The 23624-nt window shown below is 37.0% G+C and overlaps 1 protein-coding gene across 4 annotated transcripts in view; it reads left to right on the top strand.

Annotated features, from left to right (window-relative positions):
* The window catches only part of LOC145673497 (uncharacterized), a 136418-nt gene extending 113146 nt beyond the window's left edge, over nt 1–23272 (top strand). For all 4 annotated transcript variants that reach the window (XM_081743262.1, XM_081743260.1, XM_081743259.1 and 1 more), the window contains one exon: nt 19886–23272. In XM_081743262.1, the coding sequence (XP_081599388.1) occupies nt 19956–22187 (2232 nt within the window). In that variant the 5' untranslated portion in view covers nt 19886–19955 and the 3' untranslated portion in view covers nt 22188–23272. The remainder of the gene's footprint in view (nt 1–19885) is intronic.
* Nucleotides 23273–23624: the final 352 nt, after the last annotated feature.

The raw sequence follows: 23624 nt of genomic DNA, 5'->3' as shown, positions 1-23624 counted from the left end.
AACTTGGCACGACCTCAGCAAAAGAAAATGGACATGAGATTTGGAACATGGAATATTAGGAGTCTTTATAGGGTAGGCGCGTTAAAATCCGTAACGAGGGAGTTAGAGAAATACAGGATGGACGTAGTAGGAGTTCAGGAAGTTAGGTGGGAAGGAAATGGATCTGAGAATTCCGGAAATTTTACGTTCTTTTACGGGGAAGGAAATAAAAATCACCAGTTAGGAACAGGGTTTTTCGTTCATAAACGTATATTACCAGCAATTAAACGGGTTGAATTTGTTACTGACAGACTTTCTTTTATTACTCTTAAGGGACGGTGGTGTGATATTATTGTTTTAAATATACATGCCCAACAGAAGATAAGGATGACGATATAAAAGACAGTTTTTACGAAGAAGTGGAACGGATATTTGACCAACTCCCGCGATACCATATGAAAATTCTATTAGGGGATTTCAATGCGAAGGTAGGACGAGAGGATATTTTCAAACCGATTATAGGGAACGAAAGTCTGCATAAGGAAAGTAATGACAACGGTGTTAGACTCGTGAACTTTGCAACATCCAAAAACCTAATCGTGAAGAGTACAAAATTCCCACATCGCGACGTTCATAAATACACTTGGACATCACCAGACGGGAAAACACATAATCAAATTGATCACGTTTTAGTAGATAGAAGAAGGCAATCTAGCATAATTGATGTCCGGTCATTTAGAGGGGCTGATTGTGACACTGACCACTACCTGGTAGCAGCGATAATACGAGAGAGGTTATCGTTGAATAAAGGTAATATTCATTGTCCGAAAACGGAGAGATTCAATTTAAAGAAATTAGAAGAGAGCCAGGTAAGAGAGGAATATCAGATTGAAGTTTCGAATAGATTTTCGGCTTTAGAAGATTCGGAGTGCACTAGTGTTGAGGATAACTGGATTGAAATTAGAGATAGCATTAAAATTTCAGCAAAAGAAAAATTGGGACACGCGGAAATACGTAGGAACAAACCATGGTTCGACCAGGAATGCATAAAACTAGCAGAGAAGAGAAAACAGGCATAATTACGCTGGCTACAAAATCCGAATGAAATGACTACACAAAATTTCGCAGATATCAGGCGGGAAACTTCCAAAACTTTTAGAACAAAGAAACGCGATTTTCTGAAAGCTAAAATTAAGGAACTTGAAGATAATAGTAAAAATAAAAACATACGGGACATGTATAAGGGAATCAACGAATTTAAGAAAGGCTATCAACCTCGTGCTTATATATTAAAGAAATCTGACGGTACAGTTCTCACTGACACGGATAGCATCTTAAATAGATGGAAAGATTTCTTTGACGATTTGCTTAACACGCAAACAAAAACTAGTGTTCGTGAAGAAAAGGAGATACACACCGCAGAACCGTATATTCCAGAACCCAACCGAATGGAAGTAGAAACCGCTATAAAGAAATTAAAGAAACACAAATCTCCGGGTGTAGATGAAATTCCGGCTGAGTTAATTTTAGCTGGAGGCGAAAAATTGTGGAACAAGATACACAAACTCATTCTCCTTATCTGGAACAAGGAAGAATTGCCACAAGAGTGGAAAGAATCAATCATTGTTCCAATCCACAAGAAAGGCGACAAAACTGACTGTAGTAATTATCGAGGCGTTTCTCTTCTGTCAACATACTATAAAATCCTTTCAAATATTCTGTTAGCAAGACTGATCCCATATGCAGATGAAATTATTGGAGATTATCAGTGCGGATTTAGACGAAATCGATCAACTATCGACCAAATATTTACCATTCGCCAAATACTCGAAAAAAAGTGGGAATACAATATCCCGGTACATCAACTATTTATTGATTTTAAAAAGGCGTACGACTCGGTTAGGAGAGAAACATTATACAACGTTCTTGCAGAACTTGGAATACCGAGAAAGCTAATTAGATTAATTAAGATATGTTTAAATGAATCCCAAAGTAAAGTCCGGGTAGGAAATTTTTTGTCCACGAGCTTTCACGTCGAAAATGGCCTGAAACAAGGAGATGCGTTGTCGCCATTATTATTTAACTTCGTTTTGGAATACGCTATAAGGAAAATCAAAGATAGCAACCAGGGCTTACAGTTGAACGGTATTCACCAGGTTATGGCATATGCTGATGATGTAAATTTAATAGGAGATGATAAGAGAACAATAGAAAGAAATGCAGAGATCTTATTAAACGCTTGCAGGGACATGGGTTTAGAAGTAAATGCAGAGAAAACTAAATACATGGAAGTGCGTCGGGACCGGAATACAGCAAATTATGGATGCGTTAAAATACTAAATAATACTTTTGATAAAGTGGATACTTTCAAATATCTAGGATCAATATTAACAGAGGAAAATCATATTCACGGAGAAATTAAATGTCGACTAAAAGCAGGGAATTCGTGTTACTATTCGGTTCAAAATCTCTTGTCGTCGCGAATTCTGTCGAGGAATTTGAAACTTAAAATATACAAAACGATAATCATGCCTGTTGTTCTGTATGGCTGCGAAACATGGTCACTTACTCTGAGGGAAGAACATAGACTGAAAGTATTTGAGAACAAGATCCTGAGACGAATATTCGGACCCAAGAGGAACGGGAATGGGGAATGGCGGAAACTTCATAACGAGGAACTACATAATTTATATGGTTTACCCAACATTGTTAGGGTCGTCAAGTCTAGGAGGCTTAGATGGGCGGGTCATGTAGCTAGAATGGAAGAAAGTAGAGACGCTTTCAAAGTTTTGATTGGAAGACCAATCGGAAAACGACCATTAGGAAGACCTAGGCGCAGATGGGAGGACAATATTAAGATGGATCTCGCAGAGATTGGAATACAGAGTAGAAACTGGATGCAGTTAGCTAAGGATAGAAGTCAGTGGAGAGCTTTTGTGAACGCGGCATTGAACCTCTGGGTTCCATAGGCCATAGAGTTAGTTAGTTAGTTAGTAATATGATTTGGGTGATCAATGGAAATGGTTACTCACTTTCAAATCTTCGCTTAAAAATTATGCTTAATATTTTCGATCACAGTTTGAGAAGAGGTCCTTCGTGGCTAAGCGGTTAGCGTATGCGCTTTCGGTGTGGGAGACTCGGACTGGATTCGGGAGCTCATGTGGTTCGGAGTCCACATTAATATGTAGGTCCCGTCTTATATAGCCTCGGTGCTGAAAGGGACGTTTAACTCTAAGTCAACTCAACAACACAGTTTGAGAAGTTTTAGTTTGAAAATTTTGTGATTATGATGCAATAATACATGTCAGAACAAGTTTATGTAACGTCACCAGAATTATGTAACGTCACCATATCATCCGTATATATGAGAATCGTTCGAAATAATATTCATCATAACGTTATCATGGCTGCTTGTCTACGGTTTCTAAACACACGTGATGTGATGATGAAAAAATTTAACCTGTTAAGCATACCTTTTTGAAACACTTTAAAAATACGAAGAAAAGATTTGAGAGTGGTCATCTAATCAAATTGCATCAAGAATAACTTTTCACTGATCAGCCAATTACATTCCATAAGAGATAACGAATTTAGACTATGTGTCGCAACTTTAATCTTTAGCTTCAAATATTTTGAAAGAGTGACCGAAAAATTAAACAAAGGCTTGAAAGTGATCAACCAATCTGATTGCATCAAGAGTAACTTTCCAGTGATCAACACCAAGGATAATTACCTTAAACTGTGAGCTGTGACTACAGTTCAAAGTGTTCTTTCCTGTCAATCGATTTAATATTAAGTATCATGTTTTAAGGTATCATAACAGTCGTCTTTCGGTTCAAAATGTGAAATGATTATGAATATCAATAGGTTATCTATCAGGTTTCATATCCAAAATTTAAAGCTAGAGGTATAAATTAACCTAACAGATTGCACCAAGAGTAATAACCTTATAGACTATGAGTTGTGACTAAAGTTCAAAGTGCAGTTTTATATCAATCGATGTTATTCACTTCCTATCAGGTTTCAAATTCTAAATGTTTACACCAATAACCTTATACTGTAAGTCATACCTAAGTTTCAACATTCAAATTTTAATTTTGACATTTTTCCTATCCATGAAAAGACACAAGTTGAATCACCCAATTTTACAAAGAGTCATAGAGAACAATTACGATTTTTTTTTGACAATTCCAAAATTTTAAGGATGAGTGAAATGTACTTCTCCCAGTATCAAGGTACTCCTGCTCAGGATTCAAACTATACACTTCATACTAATTCAATTTCCCCCATCGATATCAAGTGTTACTTTTAACAATATATTTTTGACATTTTTTACTCATAAAATAAAGAATATGCAAAACCAAAAAAATAAATAAATAAAAATAAAAAGTACTGTAGAACGTTTAATAATATACTGTATAGCCCTATTCATAATATACAGTACATTGAGTACAGTATACAGTATATTGATGTACGTGGGATATAGCCTTTTGTGAAAGAATGAAGCATTTCTAGTAGCTCTGTCATACCTAGAGCGGAAAACGTTTTACCTTAATTTGTAGACTTGTTTCTAGTTTTTCATGTACTTTACGTGTAGAAAACTTTCTCAACGAGCGATTACCTAAACTTCTTCTGACAGACTATATCCTTGAGGAACGGGAACCAGAAAATTCTTCCATACACAGTTGCTTAATAATATATATATATATATATATATATATATATATATATATATATATATATATATATATATATATATATATATATATATAGAGAGAGAGAGAGAGAGAGAGAGAGAGAGAGAGAGGAGGGTTACCAAAGAGTACGCACGCCCTAAGAGCGCGCAGTGCCAATTACGCTGAAGTGGAAACACTCAGAATTGTTATTGCTACCCTGTTTGATGCGTCTTTGTGTGATAGTTGATACGAAGAAAAGGGAAGTTAACGGATCGCTGCAAACAGAAAATACAGCTAAAAATAACTTTTTTGAATTCTTGATGTAATATTTTAATACTCTTAGTTAAGAAATTATTCTGATATAGCAGCTAACTACAGTACCCTTGTTGCATGGTAGGAAACATGAGTGCAGATAGAATTGTTTACCATGGCTTTGTTTCGGGGGTCTTGCATATGCAGCCACATGGATGAATTTTACTCGAGTTGACTGCTGTTTCCCAAAGAGTGCGCGTTAGTGAGTTATCAAAGAATGCGCACGTACTCCTTGGGAAAATTTCGTTGATAGTGTGTGTGGGTAGCGGCATTCATATTACAGACTGTGGTTATTCTCATCAGTTACTCTCGGAGTGTAATATGATGTTTGAATGGATTGTAGAATTATTTGTAATTGTTTGTCTTCGATTCAAGCACCAACTGTAAATCATATATAAGAAGTATTTTACATTCACAAAATTTCTTAAATTACAATGATGATGTGGTGTTCTGCCCGAAGTAGGCCTTTGGTCCACGGCAAGGATCTTGCTTTACAAGATCCTTGGTCCACGGTAGTTCGCCATTGCCTTTCAAGGTATGATGTCGTCGTCCTAAGAAGTGAGGAAATGATCAAAATAAAGATTCTGGAAGTGTTCTGGAGGAAGATGCTGAGTGAAATATGGCTTCGATTACGATTGTAATGAAACCACGAACTAAGAATTAAAAAAGACATACACTAAAGGTGTTGTTCAGGATTTTTTCCAGTTGGTGGAATAATGTAATGAAACCACGAACTAAGAATTTAAAAAATCATTAATTTTACTCATAAAAATCATAATTTGCGGGTGAAACTAAACGAAGATTTTCTTTAATGTTTTAAATTTCGTGTACGTTCATAATAAATTCTTTAAAACCACATGGACGTGTAATGAAAAAATTGTTGGAAGCAAAAGCAAAATAGTTTAGAATCGCCTGTATACGAACAATTGGAAGCAAACCTTAGGGTAAATTAAAGTTTACGAAGGGGTTTAGGTTTCAAGTATGATAGGTGTTGAGTGCGTCCTCTTAGGGACCGCAAAACGCACTCTTTGGGACACTGGTCCTTAAGAGTACGCATTTGAGTTTTTTAACTTTTTAACGTATATCTCCATTTCTACATCTAGTAGTAAACTTTTCTATTTCTTACAATGTAGCCTAAACTTCAATTAAAATTTTGTACAATTTATATAATTTTTGGTTCATTACTTTCGGAGCTATTTGAAAATGAATATTAAGTGCGTGCTCTCTGGTAACCTTCCTCTCTCTCTCTCTCTCTCTCTCTCTCTATATATATATATATATATATATATATATATATATATATATATATATCCGTAGAAAATCAATACGAAATCTAGTTGTATTAAGAATATTTTACAAGTATGAGAAACAAATGTTGGGAGATTGGAAAGATTTGTTAATTGCAGTATTACTTACCAGATCATTGTAATGTAAAATTATTGTTAAAAGAAGAAAAAGAAGGATATATAATGTGCTTGTTTATATTGTAGCTTTTCAAGTTTTTACAGTTATAAAATGTATTGGTTCTTATATCTAAATTTTATATATATATATATATGTTATAATTTATATCAGTATATGTGGGAATGCAAAATGCTATTAAAGAACATGTCCACTGGTATATTTTGATAACGAATTGTTTGTAGTATGGATTTATAACCAATTTACATAAATATGAGAATGTTTATGTGAGGATAAGAGATGGCACTGTAAACACTAAGTATTGGGGAGCTTTGCTCTCATTTTTTTATTCAATTTTTAATATTTACTTTGGACAATTTTATTATTTATTACAATCTTCATATACTGTTTTTCATTCTCAATATATTCATGCGCCGCTTATCCTTCGTTATAACATTAATAGTGTGATAAACAATTATATTTCAAACAGGCAAAATCGGGGGATACGGACAAAATCTCGCGGCCGAAACATCGCCGCTCAAAATCTCGCCGGCCAAAACCCCGCGGGACAAAATCTCGCCGGACCAAAACCTCGCGTGGCCAAAACCTCGCCGCCCAAAACCTCGCGGGACAAAATCTCGCCGGGCCAAAACCTCGCGTGGCCAAAATCTCGCCGCCCAAAACCTCGCCACCCAAAATCTCGCCGGGCCAAAACCTCGCCACCCAAAACCTCGCCGCGAATGAAACTTTTAGCAATTCCACATTACAAATAATAATAATAATAATACTAATAATAATAATAATAATAATAATAATAATAATAATAAGAAGAAGAAGAAGAAGAAGAAGATACAAAACATCGTTTGCGTGGGCTTTCTCGGGTTATTCCCGTTTCCTCCCACTTTCTTTATTCGATCATTTCCTTCATCCTGGTCATCTACGTCTCCTTTAACCTACAGGACATAATCAAGGGACGTCGTAAAAACTCATATATCATTTCATACTTTCATAAATATTAAATTTTTGTTAAAATTTTAAGTTTTTGGATGTTCCAAAGTTCACGAAACTAACCCCGTTAGTTGTCATTACTTTCCTTATGCAGACTTTCTTTCCCCATAACCAGTTTAAAAACATCCTGTCGCCCTACATTCACATTGAAATCCTCTAATACAGAAATAGAATTTTCATATGGTATCGCGGGACTTGGTCAAATACCCGTGATACTTCTACTGAAACAGCGTCTTTTATACCGTCATCCTTATAATCTGTTGGAACATTTACATTTTGGTCAGGCAAGTTTTTGGGTATGGCGATATTTTGGGGCGCGAGGTTTTGGAAGACGGGGTTTTGGCAAGGCGAAGTTTTGGCCCGGCGAGATTTTGGGTGGCGAGGTTTTGGCCAGGCGAGGTTTTGGCCCGCGACGTTTTGGGCGGCGAGGTTTTGGCCAGGCGGGGTTTTGGCCAGGCGAGATTTTGGCCCGCGAGGTTTTGGGCGGCGAGGTTTTGGCCAGGCGAGGTTTCGGCGGGCGAGATTTTGGGCGGCGAGGTTCTGGCCGCGAGGTTTTGTACCCAAAGCCAAAATCGGCCATCTTGGCTCGTGCCATTTTAGTACATTTATTTATATTTCAAACAATTTATAATTAAAACAAATATAGTGACGTAGTCCACAGGGCTCTAAGTCCGGGACTTCCTTTATAAATCTCCTGAAAGGGAGAATCCAGAACAGAATGTTTATGTGTAGTTAGACGTACCTAGAAACCCTAACGATAAATGCAAAGTTCTTGTTGAATTACAGTAGTTAACAAAGGTTTTGTTACATAAAAGGAAATACCTGTTCTTAAAGGAACTTTTTGCGCTGAATTCGAATATGCACTCGGTTTTTCTCCATCACGTACGATTTTCCCGTAACAGAGGGATTTTCGGGAAAATCCCTCAAAAATTTCCCTTTTCGTTTATTTTACACCCCAAGATCTTGTCCCCTTGCATATACTAACATAGAAATTATACCTAAGTATACTTTGATTCATATTTAACAAACCCTCCAAGTTTCGTAATAATCGATTTATTCTTTCTAGAGAAATAAATATGTTTGTATGTATACTGTGTGTACTGTTTATTGCACCTTATAGTAATGCTTTCAGATCTCTTAAGTTGAGGTAAAACGTTTTGCTTTATTACCACAAACACATATATAAAATATAATACAATATAATTTACAAGTGTGACAATTTACAATAAACAATAATACAAATGTACCAAAAGGTCATGAAAAGACAATCAAAACTATCACAATATATGAAACTTCCATTGGGTTACAAAAACGTACACTACTTCCTTCTTTTGTAAGAAATGTTGCATTCTCTAACAAGACCCCAACAATAGTCCCCCATCATTGAAGGATCCCATCGTCCCTGGTACCTTTTCTCCATTGCCATTATATCTTGGTGGAATCTTTCCCCCTGTTCGTCGCTGAGAGCACCTAGGTTAGCAGGAAAGAAGCTGAGGTGGGAGTGCAAAAAGTGGATTTTTAAAGACATCCTACAGCCCAACTCTTTGTATTTCTGTATCATGTCCTGTACGATTTCTGTGTAACTCTCAGCTTTGTTATTGCCCAGAAAGTTGCGCACAACACACTTAAATGCTGTCCAGGCAGCTAGCTCAGCACTGTTTAACTTGCTGTCAAAGCTATCATCAAGCATTAATTTCCTAATTTGGGGACCAATAAACACTCCCGCTGAAATCTTAGCATCACTCAGGTTAGGGAACTTATCTCGCAAATACTTGAAACCTTCACCAGATGTGTCCATGGCTTTGACAAAGTTTTTCATAAGTCCTAACTTGATATGAAGTGGCGGTAGTAATATCTTATTAGGATCTACCAAAGGAGCGTATTTGACGTTGCATTCTCCAGGTACGTAATTCACTCTAGGCTCCCATTCCTTCACTTCATAATGTTTGTCATCAGCTCGGCTATCCCATAAACATAAAAAACATTGGTACTTCGTGTAACCGCACAGCAGTCCTAATAAAATACCAACTACCTTGAGATCACAACATATTTGCCAACAATGGTCCTTGTAATTTATAAGATTTAGCAAAGTTGACATGGTGTCATAGGATTCCTTAATCTTCACTGAGTGCGCAAGTGGTATAGAAGGTTTTTTATTTCCATTATGTAAAAGGACAGCTTTAAGGCTGATCTTTGACGCGTCGATAAATAACCTCCATTCTTCTGGAACGTAAGGAATTCCTAGCTCCGCCATCAACCCATTTATATCCGTACATACGCACACATTATCTTGCATTGAGAAATAGCTTGAAAATTTAACATGCCTTTTCCTGTACACTGATATGTTCGTTTCTGCATCCAATAAGTTCCACTGCTGGAGTCTTGATCCCAGAAGTTTCGCCTCTTGTTTTGTCAGGTGCAAATCACGGACTAGGTCATTAAGTTCACATTGCCGGATGAAATGTGGCTCGCGAACACAGTCAGGGATGAACGTTGGTAGGGATGCGCTCGAGTCGAGACATGTCTCGAATCTCGACTCGACTCGACTCGAATTCGAGTCGAGATTCGAGTCGAGACACACTTTGTAAAATTCGAGACGAGTCGAGACAAACGCATTTCTCGACTCGAATTTTCGAGTCGAGACAGCTGGTAAAAATCTCGACTCGACTCGAATGTCTCGAAAATTTTTCTATAATTTTTAATATTATTTTGAAGAAAGTGCTCGATCAGAAACACTCGGCACGAGAATTTCGGAAACTGCAGGACTTGTCAGGTGTTCGAGGAGTGCTATGGTGATTGTCTTCAGCAAGTGGCGAAACCAAGGGGAAAAGACGTCCAAATGTCGAGGGGTTGGGTGCCCCACCTCATTACAGATGTCGAACGTCGTAGGCTGGGCAGACTGGTAAAACAGAACAGGCGGCGAACTGCGTCGGAACTAAGATCAGAGTTTAATGCTGGGCAAAGTACAAGTGTGTCTGAACTAGTGTTGTCAAATTTCCGGAAATTTTGAACCTATTTTTTTTAAACGTTTTTTTTCGATTTTCCGGAAAAATTGAAAAGATAAATATGTTTGTATTAGGTTTATTTTACTAGTAATGATATTTCTTTTTTTTTCAAACACGCAAAAAATTTAAGTTCAAAAATTTCAATATTGCGAATATTAAAAAATAGCACTCGAAAATAAAACTATTCCAATTATCTTAAAAAGAGAACGTACAAATCCTTTGTTCCCTCATCACGCTAATACGGCTGAACCAATTTCTTTCATTTTTGGGGGGTTATTAGGATTTGGACCCTAGATGGTTTTTATCATATCACTTTAATTTTCAATTACCAGTGTCTTGAGATAATTGACCATTCAAGTGTCCATAACGTACAAATCCTTTGTTAGTTCATCATAGGTAAAAATAAACGTATTTATATGCAACCCGCATGACCGTGTCACTCGGCGGGTTAACATAAATGACAGGCGATATAATGTTAACATTTACTGCAATCTACTATGGTTTTTATCATATCACTTGAAAGCGAAAAAGTAAAAATTATCTAATTAACAAGGTTTATTGCGTTCCGGGGTGACCCCAGCGAAGCGGGGCGGGTTAACATAAATGACAGGCGATATAATGTTAACATTTACTGCAATCTTCTATGGTTTTTATCATATCACTTGAAAGCGAAAAAGTAAAAATTATCTAAGTAACAAAGTTTATTGCGTTCCGGGGTGACCGCAGCGAAGCGGGGTGAACGCTGCTAGTTATCTATATATTAAAATACTAGATACACCATGTGCGTGGGTTTTCTCGGGGTTCTCCCGTTTCCTCTCACTTTCTTCATTCCACCATTTCATTCATCACTCATCATCACCGTCTCCTTTAGCCTAACCGGCATAACCGTGGGACGTAAAACTCAAAGATTTCATTTCATTTCATTTTAAAATACTAGATTTAGGCGTATATGTTTCTCCTCACAGAAAAGTTTATATGTTTGTCTCCAATCCTTTCAACAATGAGATCTCGAACCTACAAGTGCAAGAAACGTGCCGTTTTCATTTGTCGATTCCAAATTTTATGTAAATTGTCCAGTTCTAATTGAATATTTTTATATTAAAAAAACATGGCCATTAGTTCTTTATTACATTTATAGGGGTACACAAGAAGTACTGTGGGGGCGCGGTGACTCAGTGGTAGGGCGTTCACTTCCGGTGCATGGGGTCCCTGGTTCGATCCCACATCGCGCCGTGTGGACTTTGTGGTGGACAAACACCATGCTCGTGGGTTTTCTCGGGGTTCTCCCGTTTCCTTCCACTTTCTTCATTCCACCATTTCATTCATTTCTCATCATCACCGTCTCCTTTAGCCTAACCGCCATAAACGTGGGACGTAAAACTAAAGATTTCATTTCACTAGAAGTACTGAAATTTCTGAAAAAGTAAAGCATCATACCCTACGAGTTATATATTCCAACATCACATAGTTGTATATAGGGGTTGTATATCTGTCAGACGTTTGTTTCATGGCCAAATGATAATGAAAACGAAGGATAACCATTTCTCCAGTCTAAGATTAATTTTCATTGTTTGGAGAGGGTTTTTTCAATAAACACCGTTTATCACTGACATAATTAAGTGTGTGTGTACTTTATTTATTTAATTAATAATGCATGCAAATGCATGCATGCACGATATGAGCATTCAGTAAATGGATACTTGAATATTTGAATTCAATTATCTATACAAGCCGGCTACGAGTCTTTTGTCCAAACTACTCTTTGGGATGAGCTTCTTACCAGATGTGTAGCCTACCGAAGGACCACACATATGTTATCGAAACTATTGTGCTATTGTTTTATTTTATGCTTTGGCAGAAAGTTTTGTAGATATCGAAGCCCGCCAGTGAAGCCATATCTAGCATCTTGGTGCTAGATCTAGCATAATTTACTCCCATTTAGCATATAACATCTTGACTTTAGCATCTTGGCAAAATCTCATTCTTTCCTCTGGAGAACAGAAAAAGAACGAAAATTTAGATGGATCACTGACCGTTGGGAATTATCCCTTAGTTAAAGCTATGGTTGGAGTAATAAAACCAGTTAGTATTTCCGCTGTTGTATTGTTGAATTCACAGAAATGTTCAAAAATAAGCAAAACGTGACTCTGTACAAGATGTTTACTTACCCATAGTTTTATTATTGTCAACTGAACCCTGAGTGTCTGGGATGTTTCAGTCCCTTCTCACTTTACAACTTGAGAGGGGAGGGGGTATGACCGCTAAAAGAAATGCTTCAGTGCTGCGTCGGAAGCGGCATGTTTTGTATATATTTCTTAAAATGTTATCCATTCTTAAAGTATAAATTCCCCTTCCTCCCCTGATTCTCTTTCCAATACAGAGAACCGACTCTTTAAATGAAGAAAGAACCCTGAACCCTCCCGAAAATGGAAAAATGAATGATGCGTACAAATAAAAAAATCTGTGGATGAATCAAATAATGCAGATACATGAGAAGATGATGATGAAGATAACAGTGTTTGATGCAGCGCAGTCCACCACATGTAAATAGATTTGAAGGGTTCATATTTGTGTATGTGTACGTGTGTATGTACTTGTTTCTGAGTATTTATATGCGCGTGTGCCTTGTAATTGTTATATTAATATCCACTGGATTAAGTGAAAGTATAAAATGGATTTGATGACTGCCAAATTGACGTCACCTTGGTAAGTCATTATTTTTTAATATTTAGTAATATTAAATTAGATTATAGTTTAGCGTCGTTTTCAGGAGCAAAGCTCTACAAGACGTGAACGTACAGTTTAACGTCGGATTTGAAACACATGAGCTTTTACCATGAATCAAACCTCGTTCGAGAAAGGCGCATACGCTAACCACATAGCAACGGGGAGCTCAACATTTAGTGATATGTATATTAAGTTGTAAAATTATATTCGTTTAATTTTCACTAATATAATCTTCACAATGTAAAGCATTCGCTAGGCACGTTATCTTGTTTAAAAACAAAAAGCCTATCTCTTATGTTTCCGTCTCGGGGTTGGACTGCGGGATGATAGAAATCCGAAAGAGATTTTTTTATTATATTTTGTACAGTAGATCTGCTCCTTCATAATCTCCGTGTTTGATAAGAATGAACCTCCTTGGCTCACGTATACGTAATATAACAAACCATGCACATTAAATGAAAGACTAATATAGCAAACATTGAAGATGCCCCCTAGAAAATTTTCTTCGGCAACCCATATCTGGAGGTACACAATTTCGCAACTCAGTGGATACGATGTGGATGTATTCAAAGTCTACTGATTTACCCATAAAATTTAAATTTTATAACAATATTCTCAGTGAATACTAACCTGAGGAGAACTATTTTTTTAATTCGATCGCTAAAGGAGTTTTTTTTTCACCAGGTCTGGCACGAAAACTGAAGTTTCTACAAGTGTTTCCCCAGCAATTTTTTTGAGAAAGGGGTCCTCCAGGAGCGTTATTTAGGGTGCAATTCCTGCGTTTGTTATATACATATATAGATATAGATAGATATAAATATAGATATACTGTGTGTATATATAAAGATAAGTAGGAGCGGGTCTTTAAAATTAGTTCGGAAAGATAATATGAAAATCTGGCATAATTTGCAAGAATCTATCTAGTCTAATATAAATAAAATAAATAGTTTGTTTGTGTTTGTCTGTCTGTATGCAGCCTGGGGACCAGACGAGTAAACCGAGAGTTACCAAATTTTAGTCAGGGGTACCCTGGCCCAGGCCCCAGATCAAGACGAATCTTTTTTTTTTTCAAAATTCGAACCAGGGGGTCTCAGGGTGCGCTTACAGGGACATGTAAAAATGGTAGAAAATGGCCGATATTACTGTCGAATTCAGTTTTCGCGGTCGCTGAAATCAATGGTGAAACTCTGATCACATTAACTTACAAATTCACCCTATTCGGGCCGGTGGTCACCGGAGGGGGGGGGTCGGATACCGAGACATGTAAAAGTAATCCAAAATGACCGATATTAGTGTCAAATCCATAGTTTTCGCGGTCACTAATATCGATGGTGACACTTCCATTTGCGATGATTTGCAAATTAAGCTATAATTGTATGCGGGCCGGGAAAAAAATCTTTATAAGCTTTGCGTCCCACGGTTATGCCGGTTAGGCTAAAGGAGACGGTGATGATGAGAGATGAGTGAAAGGGTGGAATGAAGAAAGTGGGAGGAAACGGGAGAACCCCGAGAAAACACACGCACACGGTGTTTGTACACCACAAAGTTCACTTGGCAGGGGCTGGCATCGAACCCGGGACCCCAAGCACCAGAGGTGAACGCCCTACCACTGAGCCACCGCGGCCCTCAATGAGGTTGGAAGCTGGTCAGTCATGGCGGGAGGTGGCACATGCCATAAGAGTGGCACAGAGTGTGATTTCCCGATTGTGGAATCGATTTCAAACAATTGGAAGTGTTCAAAGAAGACAAGGACAAGGCCGTCCACTAGCAACCAAAGTCAGAGACGATCGTTATCTCTTGTTAACAGCCCGTCGAAACCAGCGTGAGAATACAACTCTGCTGCCGCGAGCCTTCCGAACAACAACAGGACGCACAGTATCTACGCAAACGGTCCGCAATCGCCTTCGAGAAGGTGATCTCTACGCACGTAGGCCTATGGTGTGTGTCCCATTAACTGCATGACACTGTGTTGATCAAAGAGCGTAGGCGGAGGAACATCGTGGGTGGGGACGCAATGAATGGGGCAATGTTTTGTTCTCTGACGAATCTCGATTCAGTGTAGAGCCTGATAATCGACGTGTTCTCATCTGGAGAGAGTGTGGAACACGACACAATCCCATGTTTGTGCGAGAAACATCCCAGTATCATGGTGGTGTACTGATGGTGTAGGCAGGAATCAGCATTGGTGGGCGTACTGAGCTCCACATAATCCGAAATGGCTCTTTGACGGCTCTCAGATATAGGGATGAGATCACGAAAACTCTTGTTCTTCCTTATGCTGGTGCCATTGGTGATTCGTTCCTTTTTATGGATGACAATACTCGTCCTCACATAGCTCGGTTAGTGGATGAGATGCTGGATGCTGAGGGTATCGCTCGGATGAAGTGGCCAGCATGCTCTCCGGATCTCGTTCCAATTGAGCATGTCTGGATAATGCTTGTCAGACGAATTGCTGCTAGGCCAGTAAATCCAACAACCATTTCAGAGCTGGAAGTCGCTCTTCTGGATGAGTGGCACAACATCCCCCAAGAACTCATCGATAATCTGATTGAATCCATACCACGCAGGTGCGAGGCCCTGTTGGCTATGACATATTAAGGAACAATCAGTGTTGTTGCCTTGCCTGTTTGTGAGCAGTTCGAGAGGTGCACACATAACCGTCTTGAGTCATGAGCCATGTGAACAAGGTTTTCCGTGCCCCAACAACAGTATGTGCCCCATTTTTCTAGTGTATCTTAAAGCATTCCTTCTTGTATGATAATATGAATCAAACACAAGCTTATTCATACACTATCTTAAGGTCTTGTGTGATATTTCAGCTGAACCCCTATTTTTTTGAGCATTATATACAGTATATATATATAGTGGCGGATCCAGGACATGATCAAGGGAGGGGCTAGACCATAGTTTGCAGTTTTATCCAGTGTAAAGCAGGATTGAAGCCCATTTTATGCAGTGCATACTTGAGTGTGAAGGGGGAGGTTATAGCCCTCTTGGATCCGCCTCTGTATATACATATATTTATATATACATGATCGAAAATGGCCTCGAATCCATACTCGCTAAGATGAACAGAAGATGCCGTTTAAATCCACAAATTCAGCCCCATTAGTACTCTAAGGAGGATGGTGACATGTAAAGATAATTGAAAATTATCGATATGAATGTCAAATTCATAGTTTTGGGGCTCCACAAGTTCATTGGTGACAGTTTTGGTGCCCTTTGTGTCCAAAGATAAAACGTATTCTCCCCGTGCGAAGAACGGATATTCTGCTAGTCTGTAATAACTAACGGAAGTTTCATTTAATATATTTCTCGCTGCTCAAATTTACTCACTTGTGCGGTATATGTGTGTAAAGTAGAATTAAAACCTGTTCCTCTAAGTATTTTTCCGTTAGCGAAATACATTGTATATACACTAGGACGTCGATAATCCTAACGTCAAAAATCCGAACGCGGTCCCTAGAAGGTTTTTACATTTTGTCTTAATGCTAGCGATAAACAAACAATAGCGTGTTCATCGACGTTATGTGAAGTCAGTGTTTTTACAAAAGTTCATTTATATGTAATTGTTTGTCATGTATTTTTATTTTTATTTTTTCTTAGGCCTATAAGTTTTGAGTGTGACTTAGAGTACAAGCAAGTTCTTCAGAAACATTAAATGTAAGTAGCCTTACGTACGGTATTGTAATTACTGTATGTACTGAATAACCACTGTATCGATAGAAGAACATACCGTACAGTATATGTAAGCCTAAAAGACATTTTCTTGGTCATTTTCGAAAATCCGAACAATTTGAAAAACCGAATACCTGTGGTCCCAATTAGTTCGGATTTTCCACTTCCCACTGTATATGTTGCAGACATGTTACAGCAAGTAAGATCACTAGCATCAGGCCAACAAATAGTTTTTAAACTACATTTTCCTGTTTTTGCCAATATTTCCGAAGAAATGATTTTTTCTAATAGTTTCAAAATTTCCGGAATTTTACATAGAACAATGAAGATATCTCTATGAAATATATGTTTGATTTAACATATTAACTAAAATGATTCTGTGATTAACAAGAATGATGATTCTGATCATACCCAAATTTTCCGTTTTTTCCCCAGCTTGGGAAAACAGTAAAAAAACTGTTTTTTACCCAAAATTTCCGTTTTTATCACAGGCCTTCACAACACTAGTCTGAACACACAGTGCACCGAACACTCCTAACGATGCCGAATGTTAACACCACGACATCGGCAACTATAACTGAAATGAACACGTGACCATCACCACTAGAGCTTGGCACAATGGCAGAGCATTGCATTGTCTGATGAATCCCGATATCTTCTTCATCATGACGACGTGAGGGTGCGAATCCGTCGTGTTCAAAGGGAACAGCTCCTTGAGATCTGTACTGCGGGACGGAGACAAACTGGCTGTGGCTTAATTATTATCTAGGGAACATTCAGTTGAGTATCCAAGTGTCCAGTGGAGCTCGAGCAAAGCACCATGACGGCCGAGGTGTCGCACGCTGCTTGCAGACTACGTACACCCCCTTCATGACGGCCATGATTTCCATCGGTAGTGGAATTTTTCGACAAAATAATGCACCATGTCACAAGGCCAGGAGTGTGATGGAGTGGTTCGAGGAACACAGGAGCGAGTTCCAAGTGATGTGCTGCCCCCCAAACTCTCCAGATCTGAACCCAATCGATCACATCTGGGATGTGATTGAACGTAACGTGAGGGTGCATCACCCCCTCCCCGGAATTTACGGAAATTAGATGATCTGTGTGTGCATATGTGGTGCCAACTCTCTCCAGCGACCCACCGAGGAACCTTGCGACCATGCCAAGACGCGTTGCCGTTGTTATTCGTGCCAAAAGTTGGACATACTAACAATTAGGTAGGTAGTCATAACGGTCTTGCTGATGTGTGTGTATATTTTAACTCGTATATTTTGTCTCGACTCGAATTTCGAGACGTCTCGACTCGAATTCGAGTCGAGTCGAGACAGAGACTGTCGAGTCGAGACAGCACCATATTTTCGAGTCGAGACAACATTTTCTCGAGACGAGTCGAGACAGGCTTAAATCTCGACTCGACTCGACTCGAGCGCATCCCTAAACGTTGGATCCTTGGATGTATATGTTGATGTCGATGGTTCATCAAGGTCATGATCATCATCAGAGTCTTTTGGCCATATCTCTTCCCAGTTGGTAGGGGGCTCGGGAAGTGGAAGTTCATCCCCGTGCGGAATAGGTCTAATTGCGGATTTAACGTTGGGATAACTTATTGTGTATTTGCTTTTTATAGAATGTCCCTTAACTACTGTGAGACAAAAATAACAATCATCCAGATGGTTGGTGGGTTCTCTCCACACCATTGGTACAGCAAATTTCATGAACCTCCGTTTCCCTTTGGCCCATGCAAGTAAAGTGACGTAGCACAACGCACAAATTATGTTGGGTGCCCAAGTTTTGTCCTGATCTCCCACACTACATCCGAAATATATATAATATGCTAGTTTCACCGATGGCGTAATGGATCTACACTGTCCTTTAACTACAAACTGGCCACACACATAACAAAAACTATTTGGTGAGTTAACACACGAACGCCGTCCTCTTGACGCCATTGTACTGATCACAAACTAAACTTCTGGTCTTAGTTGGGTATAATAACGGTTGGGCCGTTAAGATCAAACATGAAAGCACTCTTAGCAGCAAAGACAACTTTGAAAGTGAAGTAGTGTTAAACCACACGTCAATATAAAAATGTACAAAACTCCCTCACCAGGTGTCAAGAACACAAGAAAGAAAGAAATGCGCGGGGGGAGGGGGGAAACGATACCGTAGTGGAAAATTCAGACTGCATTAGTTCATTGTTGTCAACAATGAGTCTGTATTCCATTCTTTCTTTCTTTTGCATTCTGTTACATTTGATAACAAATGTTGATAACCATTTCATGAACAAAACGAAAAAACTTGGAGAATTGTATATATGTGTATTAAGATATACATATACTGTACGTTTAAAAAAAATATACGTTGGAAGTACATTCTATTTTTATACACGTTTCTAATTTACAGAGAGCAATACAAGTGTGTTGTTGACTATTGTAAATATTCATTTTTATGTCTGTGTTTGTAGTAATAAAGCAAATCGTTTTTACCCCAACTCAGGAGATCTGAAAGCATTACTATCAGGTGCAATAAACAGTGCACACAGTATACTTACAAATATATTTATTTCTCTAGAAAGAACAAAGCGATTTTTACGAAACTTTTAGGGTTTATTAAATATAAATCAAGGTATACTTGGGTATAATTTCTATGTTACTATATGTAAGGGGACAGGAGCTAGGGGAATAAAATATTTGAAAAAGGGAAATTTTTGAGGGAATTTCCCGAAAATCCCTCTGTTACGGGAAAACTGTACGTGATGGAGAGAAACCGAGTGCATATTCGAATTCAGCGCAAAAAGTTCCTTTAAGATCAGGTGATTTTTCTCATGTAACAAACAAAAAGTTTAAATTTTTTAACTAGTGTTATCTACTGCAACACGTATAAGAAATTTTGTACATATAACAACAAATATTCGTTGTTCATCCGAATTTCGAATAAGAAAGATACTTACTTCATGTTGTATAAGTGATTTGTGGCCTGGTCGAAACAATTTAATTATCTAATTATTTCAATATTAAAAAAATGTGTAACATTTTAGTTAAAATAGTTATGCAAATTTCTATAAAGCATGTAAATTAATTCTCATTTCATTTATTTCAGATAATGATGGTTTCTCAGAGTCTGAAGATACGTAGGAGTGACTGAGTTAAATTAGACTATCAATTAAATCATGGACGTAAGAGTCAATATGAAGAGCTCATTGAATACCTTCGTTTGGCTCGTTTTCTTCTTTATAATTACTATTTCACCACATAGCACCACTACGACTATGAAGAACGAAGGTCAACAATGTGTTATAGTGCATTCTATCGATTACTCCAAAATTAACTGTGGTCATAACTTTACAGCTATTGCGTATGAGGAAGATTTGAAACTGATTTTCACATTTATATGTTTAAGTAACTCTGATTTTCACATTCCTAGAAACATTTTTCTGTCGTTAAAAGATATCAGAAATACAGTTAGATTGGGAACAAAGATAATAATTCAGAACTGTATTATAAATAGTAAATTCGTGAAAGAGCTCAGTGATTCTACAAATTGTGTTCTTGAATCAAAACATAATCCCGAATTGTATCTAGAAGGTAGTAACAATGAGCTGTTAGATTTTAGTAATACAACACTCTCTATGTTCTTCAGTTGCGGAACTAATTTTTATCTAATTAAGAAAATTAGCATATCATATACGCATATTAAAAATTTTCACAGTGGCATATTTCCTGAAGGAACATTGGAATTACATCTTATGGATTCAGATCTATTAGAAATACCGGAGGATTTGTTAGGCAACCTTACCAACCTATATTATTTACGGATTACTAATCATAATCAACTTAAAGATTTACCGCCACGTATATTTGAAGACGTTACTGAACTTACACATTTAAATCTAAGTAAAAACAAACTACAAATGATTAATCCAAGTTGGTTCAAAACATTAACTTCTCTAATAACATTACATTTATCTCATAATGAGATAAAATCAATTCCAAACCAAAGTTTTAATTCTCTCTTATACTTAGAAGTATTGTATTTAAATAATAATCCACTTAGAACGTTTCCCGCGAATGCACTTAGTGGTTCCGGGCATATCTCTATTCTAGACCTTAGCTTTACTCAATTATCTTTGAGCGAAGATAATTGGATAGCTATGTTTCCAAAATATAATCTTATTTCTTTTAACATATCAAATAATAACTTATCACTCTTCAACCTGACATTCGAAGGATTTGTTATGGAACTTTCTATTTCGTATAATTATGCTCCCAATATTACGAATAGCATCAAGTTTAGTGACATAGGTATGCTTGATACGATAGAAATGAGAAACTGTGGAATTGAATATGTTTCATCTGAATTCCTGAAAAGTGCATATAATTTAAAAGATGTTGATTTAGGTGCAAATTTCATTTACGATCTTCCAGACGATTTCTTGTTAAATATTAGAAATATTGAAACCCTTTATCTTGATCACAACAGACTTTCAGAAGGTCATCCAACAACACTTAATCTTCCAGAACTTCGTTTTCTAACCTTAAGCTACAACAAATATACTTTGATAGACGACAGAATATTTGTTAATCTAACTTCGCTTCAAACGCTTGAATTACGGAACAATGAAATATACTGTCTGCATATGTATTCATTGGCTCCTTTGAGAAATTTAAGATATTTAGATTTAAGTCACAATCAAATTATGCAAGCTCCATATTTGTTTTATATTACGTTACCTTCAAGAAGTCCTTATCCAGGAATACATGACACGTTTCACAGATGTAAGGAGGGTGCTTATTTTTACATTCAAAAAGATATTAAAATAATTGATTTGTCGTTTAATTATATCGCCAATGTTTTATTCGACGTAACTCTTCACTTAAACAGTCTTAATATTGGAAATAACCAAATTCACAAATATGAAAATTTTAATCTTGTAATTGAAGAAACTTTTGAAATTCCAAACAATAATGTTTCCGGAATACATCCAAAGTGGAGGCAATGGAAAGGAATTCGTTTGCTTAATGTATCTGGTAACAATATAAAGAAACTCACAACAATTGATTTCCTATATTCGTCACAAAATCTACAAATTGATCTTAGAAACAATAATATAGTATATATAATTTTAAATGATGGAGATTTGGAACCTGCAATTGAAGAACAAGAGTCTAATGTTCAGTTATATATGAATTCCAAATCAATGCACTGTGACTGTAATATAATTAATGTAATGAGATTCCATCAAAGTGATGTTACAATAGTTCATGAGAAATCAAACGTAGCAAATATTTCAGAAAGTAGTTTAATGTGTGAATCTCCACAATCTGTGAATGGAAAATTTCTAGAAGAGATTGAGAATTGGGTTCTCGAACAACTATCACTGCTAGGGCTGTGTTTACTGTAATAAGCACGCACATACACAGATGCTCGTATATGAGTGGTCGAGCTGAAGATAGTGGATCTACCTACGAAAGAATGATCACAAAAATATCATATCGTTTCCCCACCTTTAATATGACCTCATAATAAAAGGATATTTCCTGTTCGTCACACCGTTTCATAACATCAAAGAATGCATCATATGTCGGAAAATATGTTCGAAGTTCCAAGTTCCTTCAGCTTCGTGATGATATAAAAGTCGGAGGGTGGTAAGTCTGGTGAGTATTGTGGATGAGTTAACATGTTGAACGCGCGTTCTGCAGAGCCTGAAGAGCAGTGTGTGTTGGAACATTGTTATTATGGAAAATGGAGAGATGGAATGATGGAAACTTTCTCCAATTATCCATGTATCTTGTGTTCAATGACATTTCGCAGTTGATTGATCAAATTTGCGAAAATCGGTCTTGTGATAGTGCTACCCTTGTCCAGGAAATAATTAATAACACCTTCTGCATTCTAGAAAATGCTTGCCATCACAGGCAATACATTCTCGGCAGAAGTTTGCACTTTGAATTTCTTATTGACTGGGGACAATCGGTGTTTCCACTCCTAATATTTTATTTATTTCTCGGTCAAATTGGAGGACTCAGAATCTATCACGAACCACGCTGCAGATTTTGCTTCGATTTGATGTGCGTCAATTTTTGGTCTTTTTTGTGTACTGACTTTCTTGTGTATATTGAAAAATAAAATTCAATGAGAATCATAAGAGATTCAGTATTAGTAATAGCTTTGGTCGCTACGGTTTGTTAATCGTTTACAGCGCCACTGGTGGCAAAATTTGAAATTTAAGTTTTAGTAGTCTGGCTTGAGCGAGTCGTATTTTAGTTGCTAACTATTTTTTATAATACTATGCCGATGAAAATCTAAAAGATGAATTGTGAATAAATGTACAACGAAGTTATAAGAGTAGTGTATTGCTTCTCAGCATTGAGTTATTGGTGTTCTGTATTGAATGCCATATTATAGCAGAGATATTTAGATTTCTGGTGTGCCAGACATTTTGTTAAATGAATGGAATTATAATTACTTTCCTATTTAAAATAAACATACGAGTATGTATATATATATATATATATATATATATATATATATATATATATATATATATATATATATATATATATATATATATATATTAGTTTCTTTTAAATAGGGAAGTAATAATAATTCTAACAAAGTTTCTATTTATTCTGAACAATCAAATTTTAATTGCAAAATATAGTTTTCTTGTTTGCTCGGTACTATGGAAAGATTTTTCAACATACAAATTTTCAAGTTAATCAACTGACTGTTCAATGGTTGTTATTAGACTTTCATTTCTTATAAAGAGACAAGTTTTCTTTCAATTAAATACTCGTAGTTTCATTTACCCTAATTTTCTTTAGCTAATAATTATCAA

The sequence above is a fragment of the Thermobia domestica genome, chromosome 16 (assembly GCF_964235325.1).
Source record: "Thermobia domestica chromosome 16, izTheDome1.hap1.1, whole genome shotgun sequence".
NCBI classification, from domain to species: Eukaryota; Metazoa; Arthropoda; class Insecta; order Zygentoma; family Lepismatidae; genus Thermobia; species Thermobia domestica.
Note: the sequence above shows the minus strand (reverse complement) of the source record. Positions and strands in the feature narration are given on the sequence as shown.